This window comes from Haliotis cracherodii, unplaced genomic scaffold (assembly GCF_022045235.1).
Source record: "Haliotis cracherodii isolate W230 unplaced genomic scaffold, xgHalCrac1.p SCAF_9, whole genome shotgun sequence".
Lineage (NCBI taxonomy): Eukaryota > Metazoa > Mollusca > Gastropoda > Lepetellida > Haliotidae > Haliotis > Haliotis cracherodii.
The window spans coordinates 54,499,913-54,524,240 of record NW_027266343.1 but is presented as its reverse complement, the minus strand read 5'-3'; the positions used below and the strand labels follow the sequence as shown (position 1 = coordinate 54,524,240).

Here is a 24,328-nt window from a genome sequence, read left to right as displayed (position 1 = left end):
AAGTGCTGTTGGTATCACCTCTCTGATCCAGGAAGGGATAAGACAGTGCTGTTGGTATCACCTCTCTGATCCAGGAAGGGATAAGACAGTGCTGTTGGAATCACCTCTCTGATCCAGGAAGGGATAACACAGTGCTATTGGTACCACCTCTCTGATCCAGGAGGTTACAGCACTGTGTGTCTCAGGGTGTGTCTCGAGATCAAGGAGGTGTGTGTGTGTGTGTGTGTGTGTGTGTGTGTGTGTGTGTGTGTGTGTGTGTGTGTGTGTGTGTGTGTGTGTGTGTGTGTGTGTGTGTGTGTGTGTGTGTGTGTGTGTGTGTGTGTGTGTGTGTGTGTGTGTGTGTGTGTGTGTGTGTGTGTGTTGGGTGGCAATTATCTCTGAAACTTGTACACCACAATGGTGGAATTGCTCAAGCACATATTATACAGTGTGTATTCTGGGCTTTGGACGTCAATGCAGATGTCATATCATCTGATTCTCTCTGAAAGAGAATGTGGAGGTGCAGAAGTACAAGGCTTAATGCCATACAACTGCTTGACATTATCATGTTCTATGCCCTTGGACATTAAAGTTTGTAGTATTTATCATATTTGAAACAAGAAAAAGGATATAGGATGGCAAAGATGACGTCACACAAAGCAGTTTCCTCTTTGACATTTGGCTTGTTATTAAAAAATGGAGAAAACAGTCAATTTAGCTGCAGCAAAGCTATTTTCACTTGCTATGAATGTTTCATTGCATATCGGTTTCCACTGTTCACAACTACGAAGGTGCATTTTGTCAGTTCTTGTTCTCAAATATTCCAATGACATCAATATTTCCATTTTCAATTCCTTTGAAAATATAACGTTTCTACCGCTCTGAAACCATCTGTGAAACACTCAGCCTGACCAAGAGATGGAGAAACTTCTCTTCACCTTCAATCAACCTGGTAAGCATATGCATATTTCTCTACTTCACACGCCAAGATCTCCTCGGCCTGTCTGCCACAATCACACACACACACCAAGATCTCGCACACTCGCACACACGCACACCAAGGTGTCCTTAGACTAGTCATGTGTGGGACATGGACACTAGTACTATTTGAGGCCAAGGGTTGAGTTTGAGGCACCACATCCTGTCTGGTACACTTATTTTAGTCCTCTACTGTGCCACAATTATCATTGATTCAAATACCAAATATTATCCTTGGCCTGTCCGCACCATGCCAACACATGGGAATCACCAAACTCTCTCTCTCACTCACGATTGTTGGACACTACGGATGCGAGGATCAGCTGCTCATGTATTGTAGCCCAGTCAATTGTGTTTCATTCTACCACATCTCAGCAAAACATCAGTACCAGATAGTACTTTGACAATGTATTCTTCATTGAATTTAGATGATAACAAATCACTGTTTGACATCTGAGTTTCTGCTGCCACAGGATTGCTCATTATTCTCATTTACATTTTAATGGAAATCTTTAAATAGGAGATTAAATTTGAAACGGAATGCGGAGTGTAAGGTTTCAAATAATTAATTTAGTGCAGTTAAATCTACAGGTAACCGGGCGGTCGGGTAGCCCAGTGGTTAAAGCGTTCGCTCGTCACGCCAAAGTCCTGGGTTCGTTTCCCGACATGGGTACTATGTGTGAAGCCCATTTCTGCTTTCCCCCGCCGTGATATTGCTGGAATATTGCTAAAAGGGGCGTAAAACCATACTCACTCACTCACTCTACAGGTAACCAAGCTCTACATTGAAAACACAGTATTTTTATCTCTTTTCTGACATGACTAAAGAAAATGCCAACTCTTTGGTGCTAGCAAACATATTGAGTGAAGCGGCGTTGGTTGAGTCCAGTGTTTTGAGTGGGTTGTTGATGTGAATTACGGATTCACCAACAACATCGTTAGAACAAAATATGGCGCTGTATATGCTCAGGCAGTTTGTTTACACCGTAATACTTCACTCCAACAGGCATTGAAAGCATACAAGCATGGCAGCTTGGAAACTAACATAAGGTGAATATTGAATATTGTAAAAACTGCAACTTTGCATTTTGTTACCTATAATTGCAGATATAATTATATAAATATGTCTAACGACAAGACTGAAAAAAGGACTATTTTATTGATATTAACTTCTGCGGTGATGCCGCCGTCAAACCAGCTGTTTCAATCAGAAGGGGTTTATTGTGATTTAATAACCTATGATTGACCAATCATAATCAAGTTATTTCCCAATTCATGGTAGACTTTGTGATAACCTGTACATATGATTCTTGATTTCAATTATAATCTTCTGCTCATGTCTCTCACATTTCTGTATATATCCCAGCGTTCTGGAAGTGATTACAGCGAAGTATACATACTCATAGATCCGTGACTCGAGATGCACCATTTGTCTCATGCAGAATTAACATGTACAGTTTAGAAATTGCATGCAGGATAGCGTGATAAGGTCACTCTGTGGTAACATTCAACTGATTATTAGTTGTGTCATTAATTGGTACACATTGGAAACGTCTCTTCTTAATGTACATATTTCTATGTTTCTTTTGGTGGTGAGTATATATGGTTGTCTGATACTTCCCCTTCATTACACTCGGAGGACTGGTCGGTCGAAAGAAAAAATAAGAAATGAAAATAAATAAATAACTGTCTTGGTAACCAGTAAGTTGCTTATAAGATATAGGCGGAGTTACATCCCTTCTTAACATATGTTTCCAATAAAATATGAGGAATATTTTATGAATTGTAATATTCAATCCTTTTTTCGCAGAGTGTAATAAATATTCTGGCAAACAAGAAACAGTAATTTAGGTCACACGGGAGAGGAGAAAAACATGCATATATATCATTTGTAAGGTATATTAATACTATCCCAAACCCGGTTTGCCATTCACTGAAACATCAGTGTGTATGATCTATGTATGGTTATGTATATAGGAAATATTAAACACCAACACAGTAGGTATTAAAATAATATATCATAATGTTTTTTAGCAATATTTCATCTTCTGTTTGTATAAACTGTAGCACACTGTATATGAATGGGGCAATTGTTGTCCTAAAACAACAATACCTTATGTTCCAAGCTCACTGGTCCTGTTCTAATATAACAGAAAGTCTGCTGCTGCTGCAGTTATTGTTAAAATTTGTACATTGTGGAATATAGCCCAGCCAGTGGACCAGTAAATGATGAACTGCCAGTTTTCACATGGGAATACGTGTCTGTCAGCCGATAACAGTGACATATAAATGTCATTCTGGCCAACTCATATCACTGATTTCTTATTGACGATACAGAACATATTGGTGTTTACTGTTTGTCTTCCTCCTACTTCAGTGTTATTTGTATATCGTCAGATTTATGGAATATTGAAAGTGAAGTAATCAGATTACATTGGATGAGTCACTGAGAGATGTTTATTGTAAACATGTATTTCATAGACCAGTTGTTTTCCTGCTTATTGTATCGTCATACCTTAAACTTTGCAAAAGTAACAGAAAAAGGGATGCATTTGATTAAATATATGTGGTTATGAAAATAATTGGTTGCATTTTTTTCAGATTATCCTCGAAATATCACCCTGACAACATCTTTACTTTGTGTATATTACATCCTGCCCCGTAAAATCAGCCCAAAAAATAGAAATTGGCATCCCTTTATGTAAATCTTAATTTGATTAAAGTGGAAATGGCGAAAGAGAGCTTCAAGGTGCAGTAATTAACACGACAACATGTGTCTGTTTAAACCCTCTACTGATCACTCTGATTTCTAAACATGAACATTGATTAAATGTTCAAGGTTTATGAGGGACTGTAAAATGAATTAACACATTGTGTTATCCACGAGTGGTGGCCCTGAGAATGAAACATACAATGGCGGAGAATTACCACAAGCCCAATCTCAAATATTGAGGTCACTTCTCTGTCATTAGAAGTACTGCTTGAAGGTAATAAACCAGTTAAACCTCAATTTTACACATGTTAGTCTTGTTCCTGTCTCATTCCAGGGCCATTTATCCAATTAATCAATCATTATTAAGGAAGGAACATATTGTGGAAGGCAGCATCAATGTAATAGGATACCTACACTCTAGCAGAAAACGCTTTCATCTGTGTAACGAGGCACAGGGATTGCTTGATAGCATTCACTATTTGTTGACAAAAAATACCTGTAAGCTCATGAGTACATACAAAAACTGTATAAATTTGATTCCATGAGGAATAATTTTGATCGAGGTTTGAGTGTATTGTGTCCCTGTGTTTAGGCTGATTGAAGGAATTGGCTCTGGTCTCCCAGTGTAGGTATATGTTTACACAGGAGCGAAGTCCGACTTGTGAACTCCCTGTTAGAATGTCAGCATCTTAGAAATGCATCAGGTAAGTCCATTCCCCATCACCTCCACAGGTCTGCCATATCGGCAGCGGGCTTCGTTAAGAAGGTGGGACTGGCGACACTTGCGACAGGTGTGAGAGAATCCTCTTCCTCTGTCTATATCTACACAGTCTCAGTGGAGGCTTTCAGGACACCACTGTCAGGCGGCAGTCACCCGAATATTGATTAGTCACGGACAGACCTAGCAGGATTCTAGCGGAGGGAGAGAGTCTGAGCAGTGTCAGTACTGCCACACTGTGGCACAAGGGGACAGCTACCTGGCTGCTGCTTCATCTCAGTCTGCTCCGAGCCGTCTATAGGCAGCCTGGCCCCTGCCATCTCACATCCTCCGACTGGTAGTATCGGTGAATGGTGCCGTGGCGGGGATGTACGGGTGAAGCTGTCAGCTGAGCGGAAGATGCATGTGGAGTAAGTCCGACTGAGATAGCTGGCATGGGTACTCTGTGTCCAGGATAACTGTCTACAGCTGTGGGATGTGAGGTCCTCGTGGACTGTCCAGAGGCACCATGGTCGTTATGGGTACTGGTGTTGTTTGACGTGATGCATCACCTGTTCATGACATCCTTTTAATCCACACTGACTCTATAAGTAGTTGTAGTTTGTAGGTGTTGTTGATGAAACCCAGGGACAAGTAATTACTGTTGAATCGAGTTCACCACAATTTGTCACAGAAGCAATGGAGGAAATAGTGACCAAGCTTATCATCTGAGGCCAAGATTTCTTTACCTGAACCAGCGTTAGTAAGCTCACATACGGCTTCTGTTGGGATGATCTTTGAGTTGCTTCAGCTGTGAAAGCAGTTTGGATACACGGATGTACGGACTGGCGGACTGTTCATTTCACATGATGTGCTAGTGTTGCTTCTTCGACCGTGTGCAGCGACACTGTTGACCTCCGGCAAATGATCTGGTCCATCTCGTCGTCAGCACCATGGGTAATATATACGACAAGGTCCAACTTGGAGGTATTTTTACAACACAATGTTTATTTTATTCAGTTTGTTATGTTGATGAGGCAATAGACTAAAATCAGAGCAATAATTGAAACAGCTACAGTAATAATAATGTCTTATTAATTTAGTACAACTTCATTTCAATTTATGTTATATTAAGTTAATTCTGTTCACAAATTGAAAGTAAATTATTCATTCTGGAAGGGATTTCAAATAAATGTATTTTTTGAATTCTTGAATTAGTTAAATAAAATTTCCCAGGCAAAATATTCATGCAATATTCAACATGGTCTTGGCAGTTCAAAATCTCCAAAAAATATTTAAAACAAACATGAACCCACGTGATATTTTGTGTGATATTTATTAGATATTAATGACATGCATGTATGAAATACATGAACACAGAGGAGGAGGAATAGCTAGTATGTGTGTAGAATAAGATTAGAAGGATGTTTAGCCTTAGAGACAGAACAAGCACCTGTTACATCAATCAGGACTGATGTGGAATCATCATGACCAAATAAGGACAAAATAAACATGGCAGGCAAACTTTCTTGAGTGTATAGGAAAATCAGATGTTGTCTCATAGCTGTCAAATGGTGGCAGGGTGTGATTTTAATAATTTTATGAGTTCTTCCGACTTGAGTTGAAATATTGAGTTAGTATTCTGGGAATGCCAATTTTTCGTCTCGTTATTGGCCTTTTATTTCTGATGTCCGTTTGTTGGTTATGAGCACTCTATCTCCCTGGGCCTCCAACTTTGCAGTTCTGTTTGTTTATTTGGTGTTGTGTTGGGCATAGCACACAGGACGTGGAGCATGATAGATGATGCCTAGAGGAACTCATCCGTTCATTCCCTTCAACATAAGGCCAACTGGAAAATATTACAGGACTATTATATAATGCTCATGTGTTCATGTCAGAGATATAACGGGGTCTATCTCAGCACTGGCACATTTTACAGATTAGGATTTTTAAAATATTTTGAACACTGATAAATTTACCTTTTTTAGAAAGAAATCACATTCAGTATGTGTGGTTTCTCATAATTTAAATATTAATATTTCAAACAGTTAAAACTGTGTTGAAGATGTCTGTCCAGGCTACATGTTCATTACAATGCTGAGCTAATACTTTGATTATTTAGTTGAGTATATTGTACCTTAATACAGTTGACATGAACTTGTTGATTAGATAAAATTATTATATATATATTTAGATACAAACATGAACAGATCACTGCCCACATCTGCAAAATATATCTGAAACATATTGTGTCAAAAAGACAAAAGTAATTGAATAAATTCTCCTGTCCTGCTTATATATGTAAAGGGCCTGTCCAATGATGAAATAGGGTAATTATAGTTGTTAGGAAATTACTTTTACGAAATACACTAAGTATGAGAAATCAGATGGTGTACAGATAAGGTTTCTCCAAGTGGTTTAGAAATCACAATGTGGCTTCACGAGATAACACTGGGACATCAATTATACATGGAGGTTAAGAGTACATGCTGGAGAGGATTGGTGAACTTGAAGGCTTACACATGCAACTAGTTGTGAGGAAAGCACTGCTGAAATACAGCTGTCATGACAGTATCCACAAACAGATCAGTTTGCTTTGTTAAAGCTTTGATAAATATATGAAATGGTCTTGCAACCACCATTTCTGTCTGATTCGAAAGATGGTTATTGCAACTTTCTGAACGTCCCATTTATGGCACAGCAGGCTTAGATTTATAGAAGGATATGCATCACTTGGACAAAATATCATTTACAGCTTAGCAGACATCCAATCGAAATAATTGAAGTAGATGCATCACTTTAATGGTATATCATGTACAGCGCAGACGTCCAGTTACTTGAAGTATATACATAGCATTGACATTGCCAGTACGTCATGTATAGCATGCACATGCATCCATTTAATTGAAATATATGCATCACTTGAACAATATGCCATTCAAAGCACAGACATCCAATTATTTGACTATATGCATCACTTGAACAATATGTTATTTAAAGCACAGACATCCAATTATTTGAACATATGCATTACTTGAAGAATATGGCATTTATTGCACAGCAGACTTCCAATTAATTAAGGTATATGCATCACTTGAACAATATGCCATTTAAAGCACAGACATCCAATTATTTGAATATGTGCATCACTTGAACAATATGCCATTTAAAGCACAGATATCCAATTATTTGAATATGTGCATCACTTGAACAATATGCCGTTTAAAGCACAGACATCCAATTATTTGACTATATGCATCACTTGGACAATATGCCATTTAAAGCACAGACATCCAATTATTTGAATATGTGCATTACTTGAAGAATATGGCATTTATTGCACAGCAGACTTCCAATCACTTGAAGAATATGTGTTATTTAAATATATGCTTCTCTTCAACAATATGTGTTATTTAAATATATGCTTTTCTTGAACAATAAGTGTCAGTTAAATATCTGCTTCACTTGAACAATATAGGTAATTATACTCGAAGCAAAATATTAGACATTAATAATGAATATGGTAATATATTGTCCAATTAGCACCTCAGATACTTCAAAGTGTTGCAAGTAAATGGTTTTCCAGACAATCCCGGGTTGTGTATTGATAATTAATGGGATATATTTAATGAGATTGTTGGCACTCCAGAACTACCATATGGACAGGTTCTGTAGGCAGGCTTATGTTGAAGGTTTGATGTGTTGAGCTACTGTGATTGAGCACTCTAAACATCTAGTCCTACAGTCCTGGACATCTCACAAGGACAACTCAAGCTCTCCAAGAATTGTACAGTTACCATTATACTCTGAAAGCACCGTCCAGTAATACAATTTCATTTTGCTCCTATAAGAACATTGAATAATGAAATTAGGTTCAACACTATTAAGGGTAACAAAAAATTGAATTACTGTTTTACCCCATTAAGAACATCAAATAATATGTTTACTTTTTGCCATCATATGAGCTGGACGATGAAGCACTCTAACTGTAAATCAGATTGTCCAATCTGCTTGGGAGTACTGTGGAATTTACAAATGGATTTCAGCTAGGCTCACACTGCTTCTCAATGGAGATCTTCATGCACTGTTTTACATGATGAATTTCCAGCAAATTATTCCAACATTTGTCCTACTTTCTTATGACCGTCCTTGTGTCTTGTCCAGTGCTGTCAGTCTTTCTAGTTTTGTGTGATATTGGCACTATATAACCTTTTACTTTTTCTCAAAATCGATTTTATCATTCCATAACATTTTTACTTTTTCAGCCATTTGTAATTTGTGTAATGTAGATAATACTTTTGCCTACATTCATTGATTGAATTTCTATGGGAGCAGATGACGTTTCCATCGGTTACAGTGTTAGTGCAAGACGAGCATGTTTCGCATCACTGGAGATGTCAGCCATGTGCACATGTGGCTCCATATACCACATGAAGCCTAGTTATGTATCTAATGCATAATAATAATCAACATTTGTTAAACTCGAAATAATCATGCACTTTGTGACCAGGCTTATTTTCAGTGCTATTTTAATTTCAGGGAATTTTAGGTCATTCTTAACTTATTCATTGTGATGTATTTCAGTGAATTCTCACTTTTCATTACAACCATTCAGTTGAGTTTGCCTGTGCAACTTTTTGGGGTCACCCTGAAAGTCACATCGTCAGATACTTTTAGGAACCATATTTCTGTTATTCATGGCTTGGTGGATCTGTCCTGAAAAATTATGGATCATGAATATTTGGGGGATTATTTTATTAAATTGTTTAGTCAGTCCTCACTACAAACACTAGAATATTCATAATCCATATCTTTTCAGTACAGATCCACCAAGTCGTCAAGAATTGCATGGTGTCATCTTTCAGGAATCGGTTCTTAGGACCTCCTATTGATAAGTCCACAGCACGATACAATGGTGTTTCACTTCTTGAATATGTTTACAGTTTTGTCATTTTTAATGTGTCATTTTGACATTACAATATGCATACACACATTCAACAGTTTAATGTTCAGCAAACACACACAGGGTCACAAGTGGTCAAAGAGGTCACTGTGCACAATGCAGAGCTGCTTCTCTTTCAGGATCTGATGGTTGCTGGTTTAAAGTTCCGGTCCGTGATTATACTGGGTTTCTGTGTTAAATGCCTGATTGTGTCTCATTGACTTCCCTGCCTCGTGATTGAGATACTCCTATTGTGAAAGCTAACTCATTTACTCATACACAACTGAATATGTTAAAAATGTATATATTCAACCAGATGATTCAGATACACCTGTGACAAGGCTCAATCTGCTTTTATATGATCGGCATAGATATGAAATGGGTATTGTAACATTCCTGCAATGCTGGAAATGGTTTTTTTAAGAATCGATTTCAATATTTTTAGCATTTACAGAGCTAGAAACATTGTGTGCATGCCTTGTAAATCCACATAGAAAAATGTTCATTGTCACACTGATCAAAATCAGAATCGCTTGCAATTTAATTATTTATATTTGGCCCTATATTTTGCATCATGAATATAGTAGGTATATCACAATGGTTGTATCTGTCACATGGTGTTCTATGAGTTGTGAATGTTTAATCATAATTCCTTTCCCATTAGTGTTTGACCTGAGCCTTTTATTGGCTAACATTTCTGCTTCTAAAAGACAAAAGGTTTTATTGAATTCACTTGTGAACTTTTCATTCACAGTAAGGATCAAGCTCAATCCGCCCAACCAATTTATTACAGGGACCTTTCCTCATTCTCTTAATGGTCTTGGCTTGACCCTTTTTTCTTGAGTGCAGTGCCGTAACAAGTATTGACTTTTCGTAAGGAAAACGCACCATTTTACCTGATAATGCAAGGTGCGTGCCATTTGCCGATTTTAGAATCTCAAAAGATTGTGTGTTAATTATTGAAGCCCTGGCGATTAGGGGTTTACAGCACATTGTGATTTGTATGCCAGTCAGTCAGCCAGCACTTAGGCAGCTATCACACTGGAATCACAGAGAATGCATGATAACGCCTCGTATGCCACGCCATTAAATGTCATATTGGTATCTTCCACCTCACTGGCTACTATTGTTGCTCAAAAAGGCCATTACACGTACAACTCTTAACTAGCTGGTGTTAAAAAAAGGTTTAAAAATTCAATATCTTTTTTAAGATGGATGAATTGTTCATATGCTAGTTGATTGATGGTCAGATATTGCCAAGAACATCTTGAACGTTATCTGATGTATTTCATGTCAAAAACCTATTCGAAAGTTATACCATGATCTTTAATATATGTAACTATTTTACATGAATGAAATACAGTTGGGAACCTTTGTTTGTCAAAAGGACTGATGTTTAGATACTTGGGGAGAGCAATGTGTGACCTGGTTGATTTTATTTTTCTTGACCAAATTGCCAGTGTTGTGGTCGTTGTTTATGCTGTCAGCCAACTGTTTGTTTGATCCTGGTTTAAGGTACCGTAACTTTGTCACATGTTATAGCTCCTATATTGCTCACTAATGTCATCCAACATTAACTCACTCATTGTTATTACCTTATGTGTGAAGCATATGTACCATATTGCCCATAGGATTAGAAATATTTGAGGTAATAAAACTTATATGTGCACTAGTGCAAATATCACTTCATGTACATCAGTGTTTGTTTCCGTCATCCGGCTGTCATTGTCTACGGCACTTGAATCTTATTGTGACGAGAGGTCAGAATGATATCAGATAAGAAACGATATCATGACCTAAGATTGTTGACATCATTTGACAGCGGATGTGATCAGTGAATTTTCTTAAGGGGAGCTCAAAAGGATTATATTATAATAGGTAATAAAGAAATTATTTTACTGATTTTACAAATCTTGTTTCAGAACTCACGTATTACTCTCGATCTCGCTCACGAAATTCAAGAATACTGACACTTATTTTATAAAACCAGTATGACACACGCTCATATAATAATCTCTATGTACAAGCAGCTAAGGTAAATATGAAGGGTTCTGTATCAATTATATATATATTATACGTATAATATGTAATCAAAGTACTAATATATGTGTGTGTATTAAGTACCTAAGTGAATGCGATGGCACATGGTCCTGAGTACTGCACACAGTTGAGTAACATTGGTCGAGGGTAGGTGACAGTGGTCAGCAAGCTTGATGCCTGAGAGTCTATGGCATCGGTCCTGCTCCACACTGAAACACAAGTTACATGTCGATTGTCCTCAGGCAAGTAGCTTTGTTCGATGCCGCTGTTCAACCAGCAGTGAATGGGTATCCAGTAGAATGAGATGGTAATGGGATTGTTAACCTTCTGGCGCCTTACAGATAGCTTGCCTTGTATACTCGTCAGGGAGCTGAGAATTTAATTCAAGAGCACACTGATCCATTCACAGGGGTCATAATATATGATGCGCTGTGAGCATTCACTTTGCAATTGGAATCAGGAGCATCATTGATGGACAGATATACTTTCAATTATTCGTGTTATTACATAAATATTTTGGGTTTTTTGTACATCCAACAAAAACCATAACAGATAATTGTGTGCCTCAAAAACCTATCTTCCTTACTGCTTGAAATGTATGGTTTAAAAATCTCAGGAAAGAGCATAATAAAACAACAAGTAATTTCACTGAGCTTTTTTCCTCACAGACACAGGACCTATCTATAGACTTTTACTTTGTAACCCTGTTTTTTTCAAGGTGTTGTAGACATAAATCTCACTTTGCATCCTGATGTGCAACAGGGGTTCCCATTAGGAGGTGTGTGGGAGCATGCTCGCAACCCAGATGAGGGGAGGAGGGTTATACACTGCTTTTATCAGAGGCCAGACAAGGGTTTAACGCCTACGAGCAGCATGGTAGAGGGCGTTATATACGAGCAGCATGGTAGAGGGCATTATATACGAGCAGCATTGTAGAGGGCGTTATATACGTACAGCATTGTAGAGGGCATTATATATCAACAGCATTGTAGGGGGCATTATATACGAGCAGCATTGTAGAGGGCATTATATACGTACAGCATTGTAGAGGGCGTTATATACAAGCAGCATTGTAGAGGACATATACTGACAGCAATGTAGAAGGCGTTATATACGAGCAGCATGGTAGAGGGCGTTATATACGTACAGCATTGTAGAGGGCATTATATATCAACAGCATTGTAGAGGGCGTTATATATGAGCAGCATTGTAGAGGGCGGTATATACGAGCAGCATTGTAGAGGGCATTATATATGGACAGCATTGTAGAGGGCGTTATATATGAGCAGCATCGTAGAGGGCGGTATATACGAGCAGCATTGTAGAGGGCATTATATATGGACAGTATTGTAAAGGGCGTTATATATGAGCAGCATTGTAGAGGGCGGTATATACGAGCAGCATTGTAGAGGGCGTTATATACGAGCAGCATTGTAGAGGGCATTATATATGAGCAGCATTGTAGAGGGCGGTAAAAAACGAGCAGCATTGTAGAGGGCGTTATATGATCACCAGGTGAGGGCAGTGCAGGCACAGCTTCAGCATGGGCTTGCCATGTTTGTGGCAGCTGCGGGTGGAGTTCTGTCAGTTGGTGGAATGACTCCGTGGTTACAGAACACTCTTCTTTAGCTCCACTCACTCACTCACTCACTCACTCACTCACTCACTCACTCACTCACTCAAATGCCTGGGACACTCACTCACTCACTCACTCACTCACTCAAATGCCTGGGACACTCACTCACTCACTCACTCACTTGGTCACTCACTCTACCAACCTATCTCAATATATTATAAGATATGCAGGGACTCAAATACCATAGCTTTTCAAAATAATTGTCAGGTTTCTTGTTTTAGGAGTGAGTGAGTTTGATTTTACGCCGCTTTTTTTAGCAATATTCCAGCAATTTCATAGTGGGAGACACCAGAAATTGGCTTCACACATTGTACCCATGTCAAAAATCGAACCAGGGTCTGCAGCATGACAAGCAAATGCTTTAACCACTTGGCTAGCCAACCGCCCCCTTGTATTAGGAGGATCAATAAGCTGGAGAGAAAAAAAAAAATTCAGTCAATGAAAATTTTGATTTCGAGTGCACCATAGGAATTTGTCTGAAACAAATTCAGCATGCTCTGAAGTAGCCTCAATGGCATTAATTCACACGACTTCATCTTAATTGCAATTTGAAGATGGTACAATCGTGAAAATAAACCTCCTTACAGATATTTGTGCGAATTATTTTTAAACTATCTCATACCAAATTTACTACGATTGTTAGTGAAGAACCGTATCAACAAGTCATATGTATGAAGGTTTTCTGCACCATTCACCAGGAACGGAATGTAAACTCTCCAGAATGTCAGCTCCACCGCTATACTGCTTCAGGATCATCTGATAGCTCCCTTGACCATTCATCTACAGTCGTGCCTGGGGGGAAGTGGAGTCTTCTCATGTTGGTACCAAATCACGAGGAATGTTATTTCTAGAGAGGCACAAATCAAGCATCTAGCCTCTCCCAGATAAACATGTTATCGATCACCTCAGCCTCGAAGCCTTCTCTTGTCTTTCAAAGTAATCAGAATATTTTGTAGCCCTTCTTTGACAGCTTTGAAACATATCTACTGAGCCAAAATTTGCTGAAGTGGAATAAAAAATTTAAGTTTAATCGCATTATGTTTCTTCTTCCTTCATCTTTTAAATTTCAGAAATAAAAAAGCATCTAATATGGATCAATTTGTAAAAAGGGAAGTAACTCTCTGACCTATCATTCAATGAACTGACTGGACCCAACTTGAGGTGCTTGGCATGGATTTTGCCAAAGGGGCTGACTTCTGTGACACTGTATCAGGTGGTGTTCGAGTTCAAGGTACATGCTCACTTGAAGGATCCACAAAAGAACAGACATAAATTTCAATTTCACCCAATTTTCATACTTTTAAGGGTCATCTTCATCACAAATAATTTTGATTTGTTCGGATTTATCTTTATTTTAAACAATTGTACTTGTATCTATTTTTAAAATGAATAAATATACAAGACAGTTAATGATAAAACTAAGACGTGTCAGTGGCAATCAGTAAAAGTTATAACTTTGTTATTAATGCAACCCATATACACAGTTGATGCAAGTGGAAAACGTAAACTACCTGCTTCATTTCAGCTTGCCACCAACATCATGTTGATAGGGGGCACGGGTGGCCCAGTCGTCTAAGGTGCCGCGATTCGCTGTGCAGAGTTGCGTCCCCTGGACACGCCAGAAACCTATGATTGTGGGTTCGAATTCCGGTTCGCCCCAATTATGTTTCTAGGTTTGTCAGCACCATACCCATGCTCATGGGTTTCACCGAAGTGGTAAACGTCTTGAGACCTGCATCACTTCGGGCTTTCCTCCCACATTAAGCTGACACGCCGTGATATAACTGGAATAATGTTAAAGGCGGCGTTAAACCCAACTCACTCACTCACTCATGTTGACATGTTGTGATGTAACAGAAATCCTGTTCAAAGCATCATAAAACCCAATTCACTCACTCACTCGTGACTTGAAGCAAGTTAAAGCCATACAGTTACAAATGCACAACTGATTAACATTGTAAACAGCTTGTCTTGTTTTGCATAAGAACTTTGAACCAGACCCTAATGTAATTACATGGCATGAAATAGTCACAATAAAATTACGACATATGAAAGGCGTGTGTCATGTCTGATAAGAAAGCAGCCAAGGCCAATTATTGAAAATGAAAGATCCATAATTCATTTGTGAGCACCATCAGTAAGAACTGATAAATGTCCAATCAGAAAACACAATTCGATTCTCCTTTAACGTGACAATTACAGCTTTTCTTGGAGCCTCAGTTCTATTTCAGCATTTTTGAAGCAAAGATAAAAGCATGTGGAATTGAACATAACTAAATTATCTGGCTTCATGTTAATCCTTTGGGGATGGTTCAACTACAATTGAACATCCCACTCCTTGTCATGGCTAAGCTTCTTTGCAATTCGAAACGCTGATGAAGTTAGCATAATTTTACTGAAGACTCTTTGTATGTCCGGTGTCAGTCAAGCGACATATTATTCATGAGATGTACAATGACATGAGCCAAGGCTATGCTCAGTCAGCGTATTTTTTGTGCCTTTCATTATCTCTCATCACGCTATTTGCACTTTGTAAGTAATTAAATTTTCTTCCGTTAAATCTGCCATTATGTATGTGTGTGATGTCACTTAAGTGTTTTCATGTTTACTTTCCATTTCTTCATGTGTTTGATGATTGGGGATCTGATTATGACAGCAAGTAGCAATATGGTGACCAATCAAATCGCTAGTTGATGCACCGTTGTCATGGCAGTCTACTTATTCACATAGTGGATACCATTCTGTAAGATCCAATCGCAGCTGAGTTCCTTTGCTCACAAGGATGCTGTCTTTTTCCTCCAGGCTGTTTTTGTCTCTAAAACCTAATCATCAAGAAGATTCATAATTTGATTTTTGCAGCATTACTTTCTCCACCTTAGTCAAAATTGAGTTGTGAGATTTCATCAGTTGTTCACAAATTGTCTGTCTCAATTTGCCAAGGGTCCAGATCAATAGCCGTAGAGCACTTATGGTGGCTGAGGGCGGGCGGGATATTGTAGCGTGACTGACAGAGTTACTTCCCTCTAGTCTCTTTTATATCACGGTGATAAACAAGGTAGGAGATGTGCTTGTAGCGGAGGCTGTCACTTGAGATATTGATTGGTTGTGAAGTGAGACATGATGAACTCACAGATAGGACAAGATTTTGTTAGTTGAACTGTGTAATCGGATTCTCCTATATGTATTGTGATGTTGGCCCTAATACTGAAATACAAATGGTTGTATCACTGCACAGCTGTTTGTTATTTCTTTAATGGGACACAATGTGATCATGGTCCATCACATGTTTATTTTGGCACAGTACTAACTCAGGCACTTAATGTAAATCATGAAATTATTGCGAGTGTAAAAATGATGGGAAAAATGTGAGCGTCCCTTTCTCGTATTAATAATTAAGTAATGTTTATCTGGATATATTGCAGTATCTTGTCATGTCATGTTCACTGCGCATGGACAGAAACATGACATGTTTTATGGAGATCCCGATAAATAATGTAATTAAACATGACATTACAATGAAGATCCCCCAAAACATTGTAATTGATTATGACATGTATAAGAAAGATCCTGATAAACAATGTAATTAAACTTGACATGTATAAGATCTGATAAACGATGTAATTAAACATGACATGTAAAAGAAAGATCCCAATAAACAATGTAATTAAACATGACATGTATAATGAAGATCCCAATAAACAATATAATTAAACATGACATGTGTAAGATCCCGATAAACAATGTAATTAAACATGACATGTATAATAAAGATCCCAATAAACAATGTAATTAAACATGACATGTATAAGATCCCAATAAACAATGTAATTAAACATGACATGTATAATAAAGATCCCAATAAACAATGTAATTAAACATGACATGTATAAGATCCCAATAAACAATGTAATTAAACATGACATGTATAAGATCCCAATAAACAATGTAATTAAACATGACATGTATAAGATCCCAATAAACAATGTAATTAAGCATGACATGTATAAGATCCCAATAAACAATGTAATTAAACATGACATGTATAAGATCCCAATAAACAATGTAATTAAGCATGACATGTATAAGATCCCAATAAACAATGTAATTAAAACATGGCATGTGTAAGATCCCAATGAAAATGTAATTAAACATGACATGTATAAGATCCCAATGAAAATGTAATTAAACATGACATGTATAAGATCCCAATGAAAATGTAATTAAACATGACATGTAAAAGAAAGATCCCAATGAAAATGTTATTAAACATGACATGTAAAAGAAAGATCCCAATGAAAATGTTATTAAACATGACATGTAAAAGAAGGATCCCAATAAAAAATGTAATTTAACATGACATATAAAAGAAAGATCCCAGTAAACAATGTAAATATATATGACATGGATAAGATGCTGATAATAAATGTAATTAAGCATGACATGTGTAAGATCCCGATAAACAATGTAATTAGACATGACATGTATGAGATCCCAATAAACAATGTAATTAGACATGACATGTATGAGATCCCAATAAACAATGTAATTAGACATGACATGTATGAGATCCCAATAAACAATGTAATTAGACATGACATGTATGAGATCCCAATAAACAATGTAATTAGACATGACATGTATGAGATCCCAATAAACAATGTAATTAGACATGACATGTATGAGATCCTAATAAACAATGTAATTAAGTGCTAGATGTAGACAAACTCCTAGTCATGTGGAGGATATTTCCAAATTGGATCCATCAGTGAAAAAAATGATGTCAGATGCAATTCCCTATTTTGACTTGTACCATATGTTCAAGTATTTTTTTAGGTAAACAATTGTCTTGCCTTTGCATGTGTTTGTGATGGGTGCCACTGGTGGGGCACTTTTCGGAAACACCTGGTATCATCAATATTTGATAGTGATTCATAAACAGATGCTCATGATCTAATCCGAATCGTACAATCTGCTTTTGGCAGAGATTTCTTATGGATATGGAAAGGGGTTTTGTCAATTTTATTCACTTCAAGTTCCGCATCATATGTGGTCAGTCCCTTTGTAGAAGTTGATCGATCTGTGAAGTAATGTTATAATTACAAGCAATACACTGCCCACCCATGTAGTGAACTTGTCCAGTAACAATGTCACCGGTTGTGGTCAATACTGGATCCCAAACACAAACACACACACAGAAGATATTTATCTTTTGTTATTGCCACACTCATATCATCTAGTAATTGGACAAAGTTAATATTTTCGTAAATGTCTTGTGGTATTTGACAGGAACAGACAATGTTATACATGTCTACATCACTCAAGTTTCCTATTAATGTATGTGTACATTAATTCACCTTGCTTCAATGCCCTATGGTGTGAGTGTTGCAAGTCAATACATTGATTCATATAGTCTGTACTAATGTTTATATTTCCTTGGAAACTTCGTTTACACAGTCAAGGGGCTATAAAACCATTTATTCCATAGCAGTTTCCAAAGGTGTGGGGATAATGTGTTTATAGCCTGCTGTGTTGAGGGAGCTGGCTGTTGACTCAGACATGGATGAGGTACGGGCCTGATCTCTCCATCCAGATGAGGTCGCACGTGTTAAACGCTCATACAAAAAATTGTAGTTGACTCAGTAAAGAACAAGTCACAAAATACCCCAGGCCTTAGTGGGATGGAGGAGTGGTTGGCCCAGGAGATGCTGGTGAAGACGTTGTGTCTTCTCGTGATATATTACACAGTCTCTCATCCTATTCTCCTCTGATGGCATATTCTGGCCCACGGGGGCACAGATTGTTTGTAATGATGTTTTCATCTGCTCATATGTGGTTCTTTCAGATAACAGGAATATTTATGTCATGATTTGGCAACCATTTCTGTCCTTAAATTCAGTTATTTTTCAAATGTAAACATGAGTATGAGGGCGATTTACCCTCTATTTGAAAATATTTTTTTTTTTTTTGTAATACTTTTTTTATTCAGGGTTCAGGATACATTGTACATGCTATAGTGCATATTGATACATTGACTGTTTGCACATCATTTGTAATGTGAGATTGATATTACTAGGGATAATAAATGATTTAATACATATTATATATGTATCACATAATGGAGTCCCCTTTTTTTATCATAAAAACAACAGCCATTCACACTTCTCATACAAACACCATTTACACGCTTTCACACAGGGACGCCACAAGCACTCTCATACACACACACACATTATATTCCCAAAGAGAGATCTCAAATCTCAAGTCAGTGGTTCCAATTGAATGATACGAAAATGTAGACACTAACACATGGGCATACCCTATTTGAAAATATTATCATGATTTTTTTAAAGACTTCTATACTTTAAGATATTGTGATTTTATAATGCATGTTAGATAAGAGACTTGCACATGAAAGGGGGCATGCATGCACACAGTCATACACATACACAGACACACATACACACACACACGCATACACGCACACATACATGCACACATGCACACATACACATACACATACACAGACACACATACACACACACACGCATACACGCACACATACATGCACACATGCACACATACACATACACAGACACACATACACGCACACACATACACGCACACACATACACGCACACATATATGCACACACACACACACATACACAGACACACATACACGCACACATACATGCACACATACATGCACAGACACACACACCAACACACTAATACTAACACATGCACACACACATATTAAACACACACATACACATGGACACACTAATTTTTTAACCCATGCACACACCCACATTCAGTGTGTCGATCAAGGCTTTCATTAGAGTGTTATTCTGAATCCCAACCCTATTGAAGCAGCACTAAATCCTCCTCACAAACAGTGCACAGCCACTCTCCGGATCCATGGATGAGGCAGCCAGCCAGAACTTGATGCTGTGGACCAGCCACTGAGGCTTGTGTTCCTGGCCAGCTTGCCAATCATTGGTCAGTTTGCAACAACACCGAGATCAATGCGGAGCGGCCGTGCAGAGAGCTTGTGATTGCAAGGGATGATGGGACACGCTGGTGTTACATGGCGATGGCAAAACACTGCGATTGATTTATGCATTTATTGACAAAATAATTTAATTGATAGCCCCAACTTTATGAAGGTTTGTGAAATTACTTTGGGAATATAGAATAACGGCCGTTGAGGTGGTTTGTAAAACGAGGCCATGGAGGGCACTCTGTAATGGTGTCATCTTTGGAATGTTTAGAGGACTTGTATATGCTGGAGAAATGAGAGCGTTCACATCAATGGAATATTAGATCTAGTTAATGTGTCAATTATGACTCAGACGCTTTTTGAAGTTCTCTCTTCAGAGTGTTTGGGTGTTTTCATGAGGTGTTTGTGTGAGCATAATAAGTTTTATAAGCGACAGAAGGATGTGAATTATCAAATGAATTACTGAATTTCAGAGTTTGTATTGTCATGATACTGACACCATTAGACTGCATTGATCTTATTTACCAGCTATGTAAAAGTATATCTTTTGTCAAGGGATACAGTTTCGGTAGCAAAATCCATATTTGCTCTCCTGATGATTCTTAGTTTGTTGGCTTTGGTTTTCAATGAAGTTGTAATGATCTAAGTTTGGATCAATTTTGGTAAAACACTCACTCACTCACTCACTCACTCACTCACTCACTCACTCACTCACTCACTCACTCACTCACTCACTCACTCACTCACTCACTCACTCACTCACTGTCAGGGTTGACCAGGTCTTCTCATCCTAAATTACTGTAGAAGTTGAAACAAAATAACACGGCAAAGACGAAAATAACATCAATGTTAGCACAACCACACATGAGACCTGTGAAAATCCGCGGTAGAATAGGTTTTTTAGCAATCCATGCTTGCCGTAAAAGGTGACAAACAGGTTGGGTGGTCAGGCTCAATGACTGGGTTTGAAGCATGTCAACGATCACTGGATTGTCTGTTCCAGACTCAATTAATTACAGACCGCTGTCATATAGCTGGAATATTACTGAGTTTAGCGTTTAACAACAAACCAACCAACCAACAACCACACATGAGACAAGTCATTTTGTAAAGAACACTCAGCCATCATATCTCTAATCTGTCTGTCCCTGTAAACAAGTTTTTAGTTCCTGTGAACTGCAGATTCTCTTTAACCAGTAGTTACAGGTTTGTCGTTGAAGGCTTTGGTTTGATTCTCCACGTGGAAAGCATGTCCTCCACCATGCTGTGGCTTGAATAATACTGAAAGTGGCATACACCCACTCACTCTCTTGAACAGGTGTTCTAAAGTATTTTAGTTCTTTGTACATGCTGGTTTAGTTGAAATCTTTGAAAACGTTCAAACTTCAGTAGTGCAGGTTATTGACAAAAGGTAATGGGTTATATTGGCTATATAATGCATGGCTACAACTGGGCGTAATTGCTATGGCAAAGGGAGATAATCACATCTTGGACAGAGATTAGAGTAGACTGGTCATCTTTGGTCAATTAATAACCAACATGGCCGCACTTCTTGACAAGGCTGCTGGAACTACTTGTCCAGAATATAGTCCTTGTACTAATCAGAGAGGGGCTTAAATGCTGATGAGACCAGACTGAAGGGCTATCAGCTGACTCTGTGCAGCTAGTTTGTGCCATGGCCAGCTAATCACCTCCCTTCTGCTTACTAAATTAGATTTGGACCAGATAAGAGAATATTTTGTTACTGTAATGAAATGAATTAGCCACTAAAATTTTTCCATGAGCACAATATAGCTTACCTATGAACTGCTTAATTAGATTTGTGGTATATAATTCATATATTCAATTTTCTTGAAAGAAATGTTTGTGAAATATATTTTGGTATCTTCTGCAGAAAATCTGCTTATTAAGGTACAAAATGGACATTGAAAGTATGCCTCTTGTAGTTGGGAACATTTAGACCTATATCCTCTTTTCATGTTAGTCTGAAAGAGAAGAGGGAAAGCATGACAATGACATGTAGGAACTCAGACGAGCCCTTGAGCACTTCATTTTCAATCTTGTACATCCAAACAAACAGACAGTTTCTTTGCCCGTGTGTAATGACGTATATAAAACATAGCATGTGGTAAGTAAGTATAACACATGGTGGATGAAGCTGGATATCCTGTGTCTGTGAGTGATGGTACCGCCGTGCGTCATCTCGGGGACATGTGTGCAGGTGTTGTAGCAGCTCTAGCATCCTGCTGGTGACGGCTGCCATCATGCTGCAATATGACAGTTTATCACATAGCATGGTCCCATATACATAACTACTTTGCAACTGTGTTGTATGAGGCTATATGAGACCAGAGTTGATGGTTGTGTTATCTGCCATGCTATAGGGTGTTATTGTCAGTTAGTGTCACATACACAAGTACATTGTTGGCTTTCTGACAGTTTTGCTGTTGCAGTTTGTGTGTGGCACTGTCTGTTAGTGTGGACGTCAAAATAGATGTAAATGATATTTCACAGAATTTGCATTGGTTGAAAAAGAATTGCAATTTCAACATCAATGTGAGGCTTTGCTCATTTGACTGGCATGGATTGGTGGTATGTACTGAGTATAAACAAACCTGCAGAAACATCAACATAGTGCTACAGCTTGGAGGAGGTGAGGTGGGATACGAGATTGTTATATAATGGAGAAATACAATATTACCATCTGCAGCAGCTGGATGCCATTGTCAATGTGATCAACATTGCCAGATTGCTGCATCCATATTGGTCTGCGCCATTTGGTCCATGAAGCTGTCACACAGCTGTAGCAAAGCGGCTTGTCAGTAACATCGATTGGCAAGTCAATTAGAGATTAATGTGAATTTTGACCACAGGTTCAATAGCCCTTGAACAGAGTGAGTGAGTGTCTATTGCTTTACAAAAATTAGCAATTTTACAACTATTTGAGAAGTACTTCAGGAAGCCTATTAAATAGACTGTTCAAGTTGACGTAAAATCTGGTGGTTAGTATGTATTTACCATCTGTACCTTATAATGAATATGACCGCCTCTGTGGTCTAGTGGATAAACTGTCTGCATTGTGTGGAAGCTGGGGGTTCGATCCCCAGCTGCGTCATACCAAAAGACGTTAAAGGTGGTACTTGTTATTTCCCTGCCTGGTGTTCATCATTAAGGGCTAAAACAAGAACTTGTCAGATCAGAGTCAGTATACTGTGTCTGAGTGGGGTATCCTTGTTAAGCTGTGGCATGGTATCTCAGTGGTCTAGCACTATCAAACAAGCATTAGTCAGGAGCTTTGGTCCAAAATTTGTTTTTTTTGCCAATGAGACATTTGTATTTTGGTCACGCCCACCTAAAATTTGACAGTTATTGGTGGACGTCCATATATGAATACAGTAATAAAAGAATAAAATCAAGGATCACTTTCATAACATATTCCATATTTGATTGAGTATAGTGCACACTTTTTCCCTCCATAAGATAAACCGCGATGAGTTTTGATGTTTTTCACCCAACACAAGCTGAAGATGTTATCGTGAGCACAGAAATACCATGTCAACAAATCTGTACTGAATTACACAATTTAATCCTTTTATTACACTCTCTGGTTATAAGAAGTGTTCAATGTGTATACAGGCTTGTATTGTGATGTTTGTAATGTATTTTATCAAATGTTTTCAAAATTTCTTTCAATATTGTTCACATTAATTTCGACGAAATTGTGACTAAAGGTATCGGTAGATCACACAACTCATCTTTACTTACAGCAACCAGTCAGATTACAGTTATTGATGCCTTGTTATGAACTTTAGTTGACAGAGAATGGATACATAAATGCCGCATTCCGCAAGTCGTGTGTAACAAAGTATAAAATAAGAAAATCAGGAGCTTGCACCTGCGGCCGTGTGTATGTGAGCTGATCATGGCTGGGCAACAGGTGCTTTCCTCACAGGTGCTTCAGGTGCACTCTCCCACTCTCTCCCCCACTCTCCTGCACTCTCCTGCACTCTCCAGCACTCTCCCACACTCTTCCATGCTCTCCCGCACTCTCCAGCATTCTCCAGCACTCTCCAGCACTCTCCCACACTCTCCCATGCTCTCCAGCACTCTCACACACTCTCCCCCGCTCTCCCACTCTCTCCCCCACTCTCCTGCACTCTCCCGCACACTCCAGCACTCTCCCACACTCTCCCGCACTCTCCCACGCTCTCCCACTCTCTCCCACATTCTCCAGCGCTCTTCATGGTTATCAGAGCAGTGCAAGCACCAGCTGCTATTGGTAGGTCAGCTGACTATGGCCGAGGAACAAGTCCTTTCCTCACAGGTGCTTCAGGTGCACTC

The 24,328-nt window shown here is 38.4% G+C and overlaps 1 protein-coding gene across 11 annotated transcripts in view; it reads left to right on the top strand.

The window, feature by feature from the left end:
• The window catches only part of LOC139452702 (Kv channel-interacting protein 4-like), a 483,175-nt gene that overhangs the window by 377,656 nt on the left and 81,191 nt on the right, over window positions 1–24,328 (top strand). Inside the window, exon 1 of one of the 11 annotated variants that reach the window (XM_071234267.1) lies at window positions 4,637–5,324. The exons of 9 other annotated variants lie outside the window; for them this stretch is intronic. In XM_071234267.1, the coding sequence (XP_071090368.1) occupies window positions 5,321–5,324 (4 nt within the window). In that variant the 5' untranslated portion in view covers window positions 4,637–5,320. Of the gene's footprint in view, window positions 1–4,636; window positions 5,355–24,328 lie in introns of those variants that run through there. One more of the 11 variants, XM_071234266.1, reaches the window with a different exon arrangement.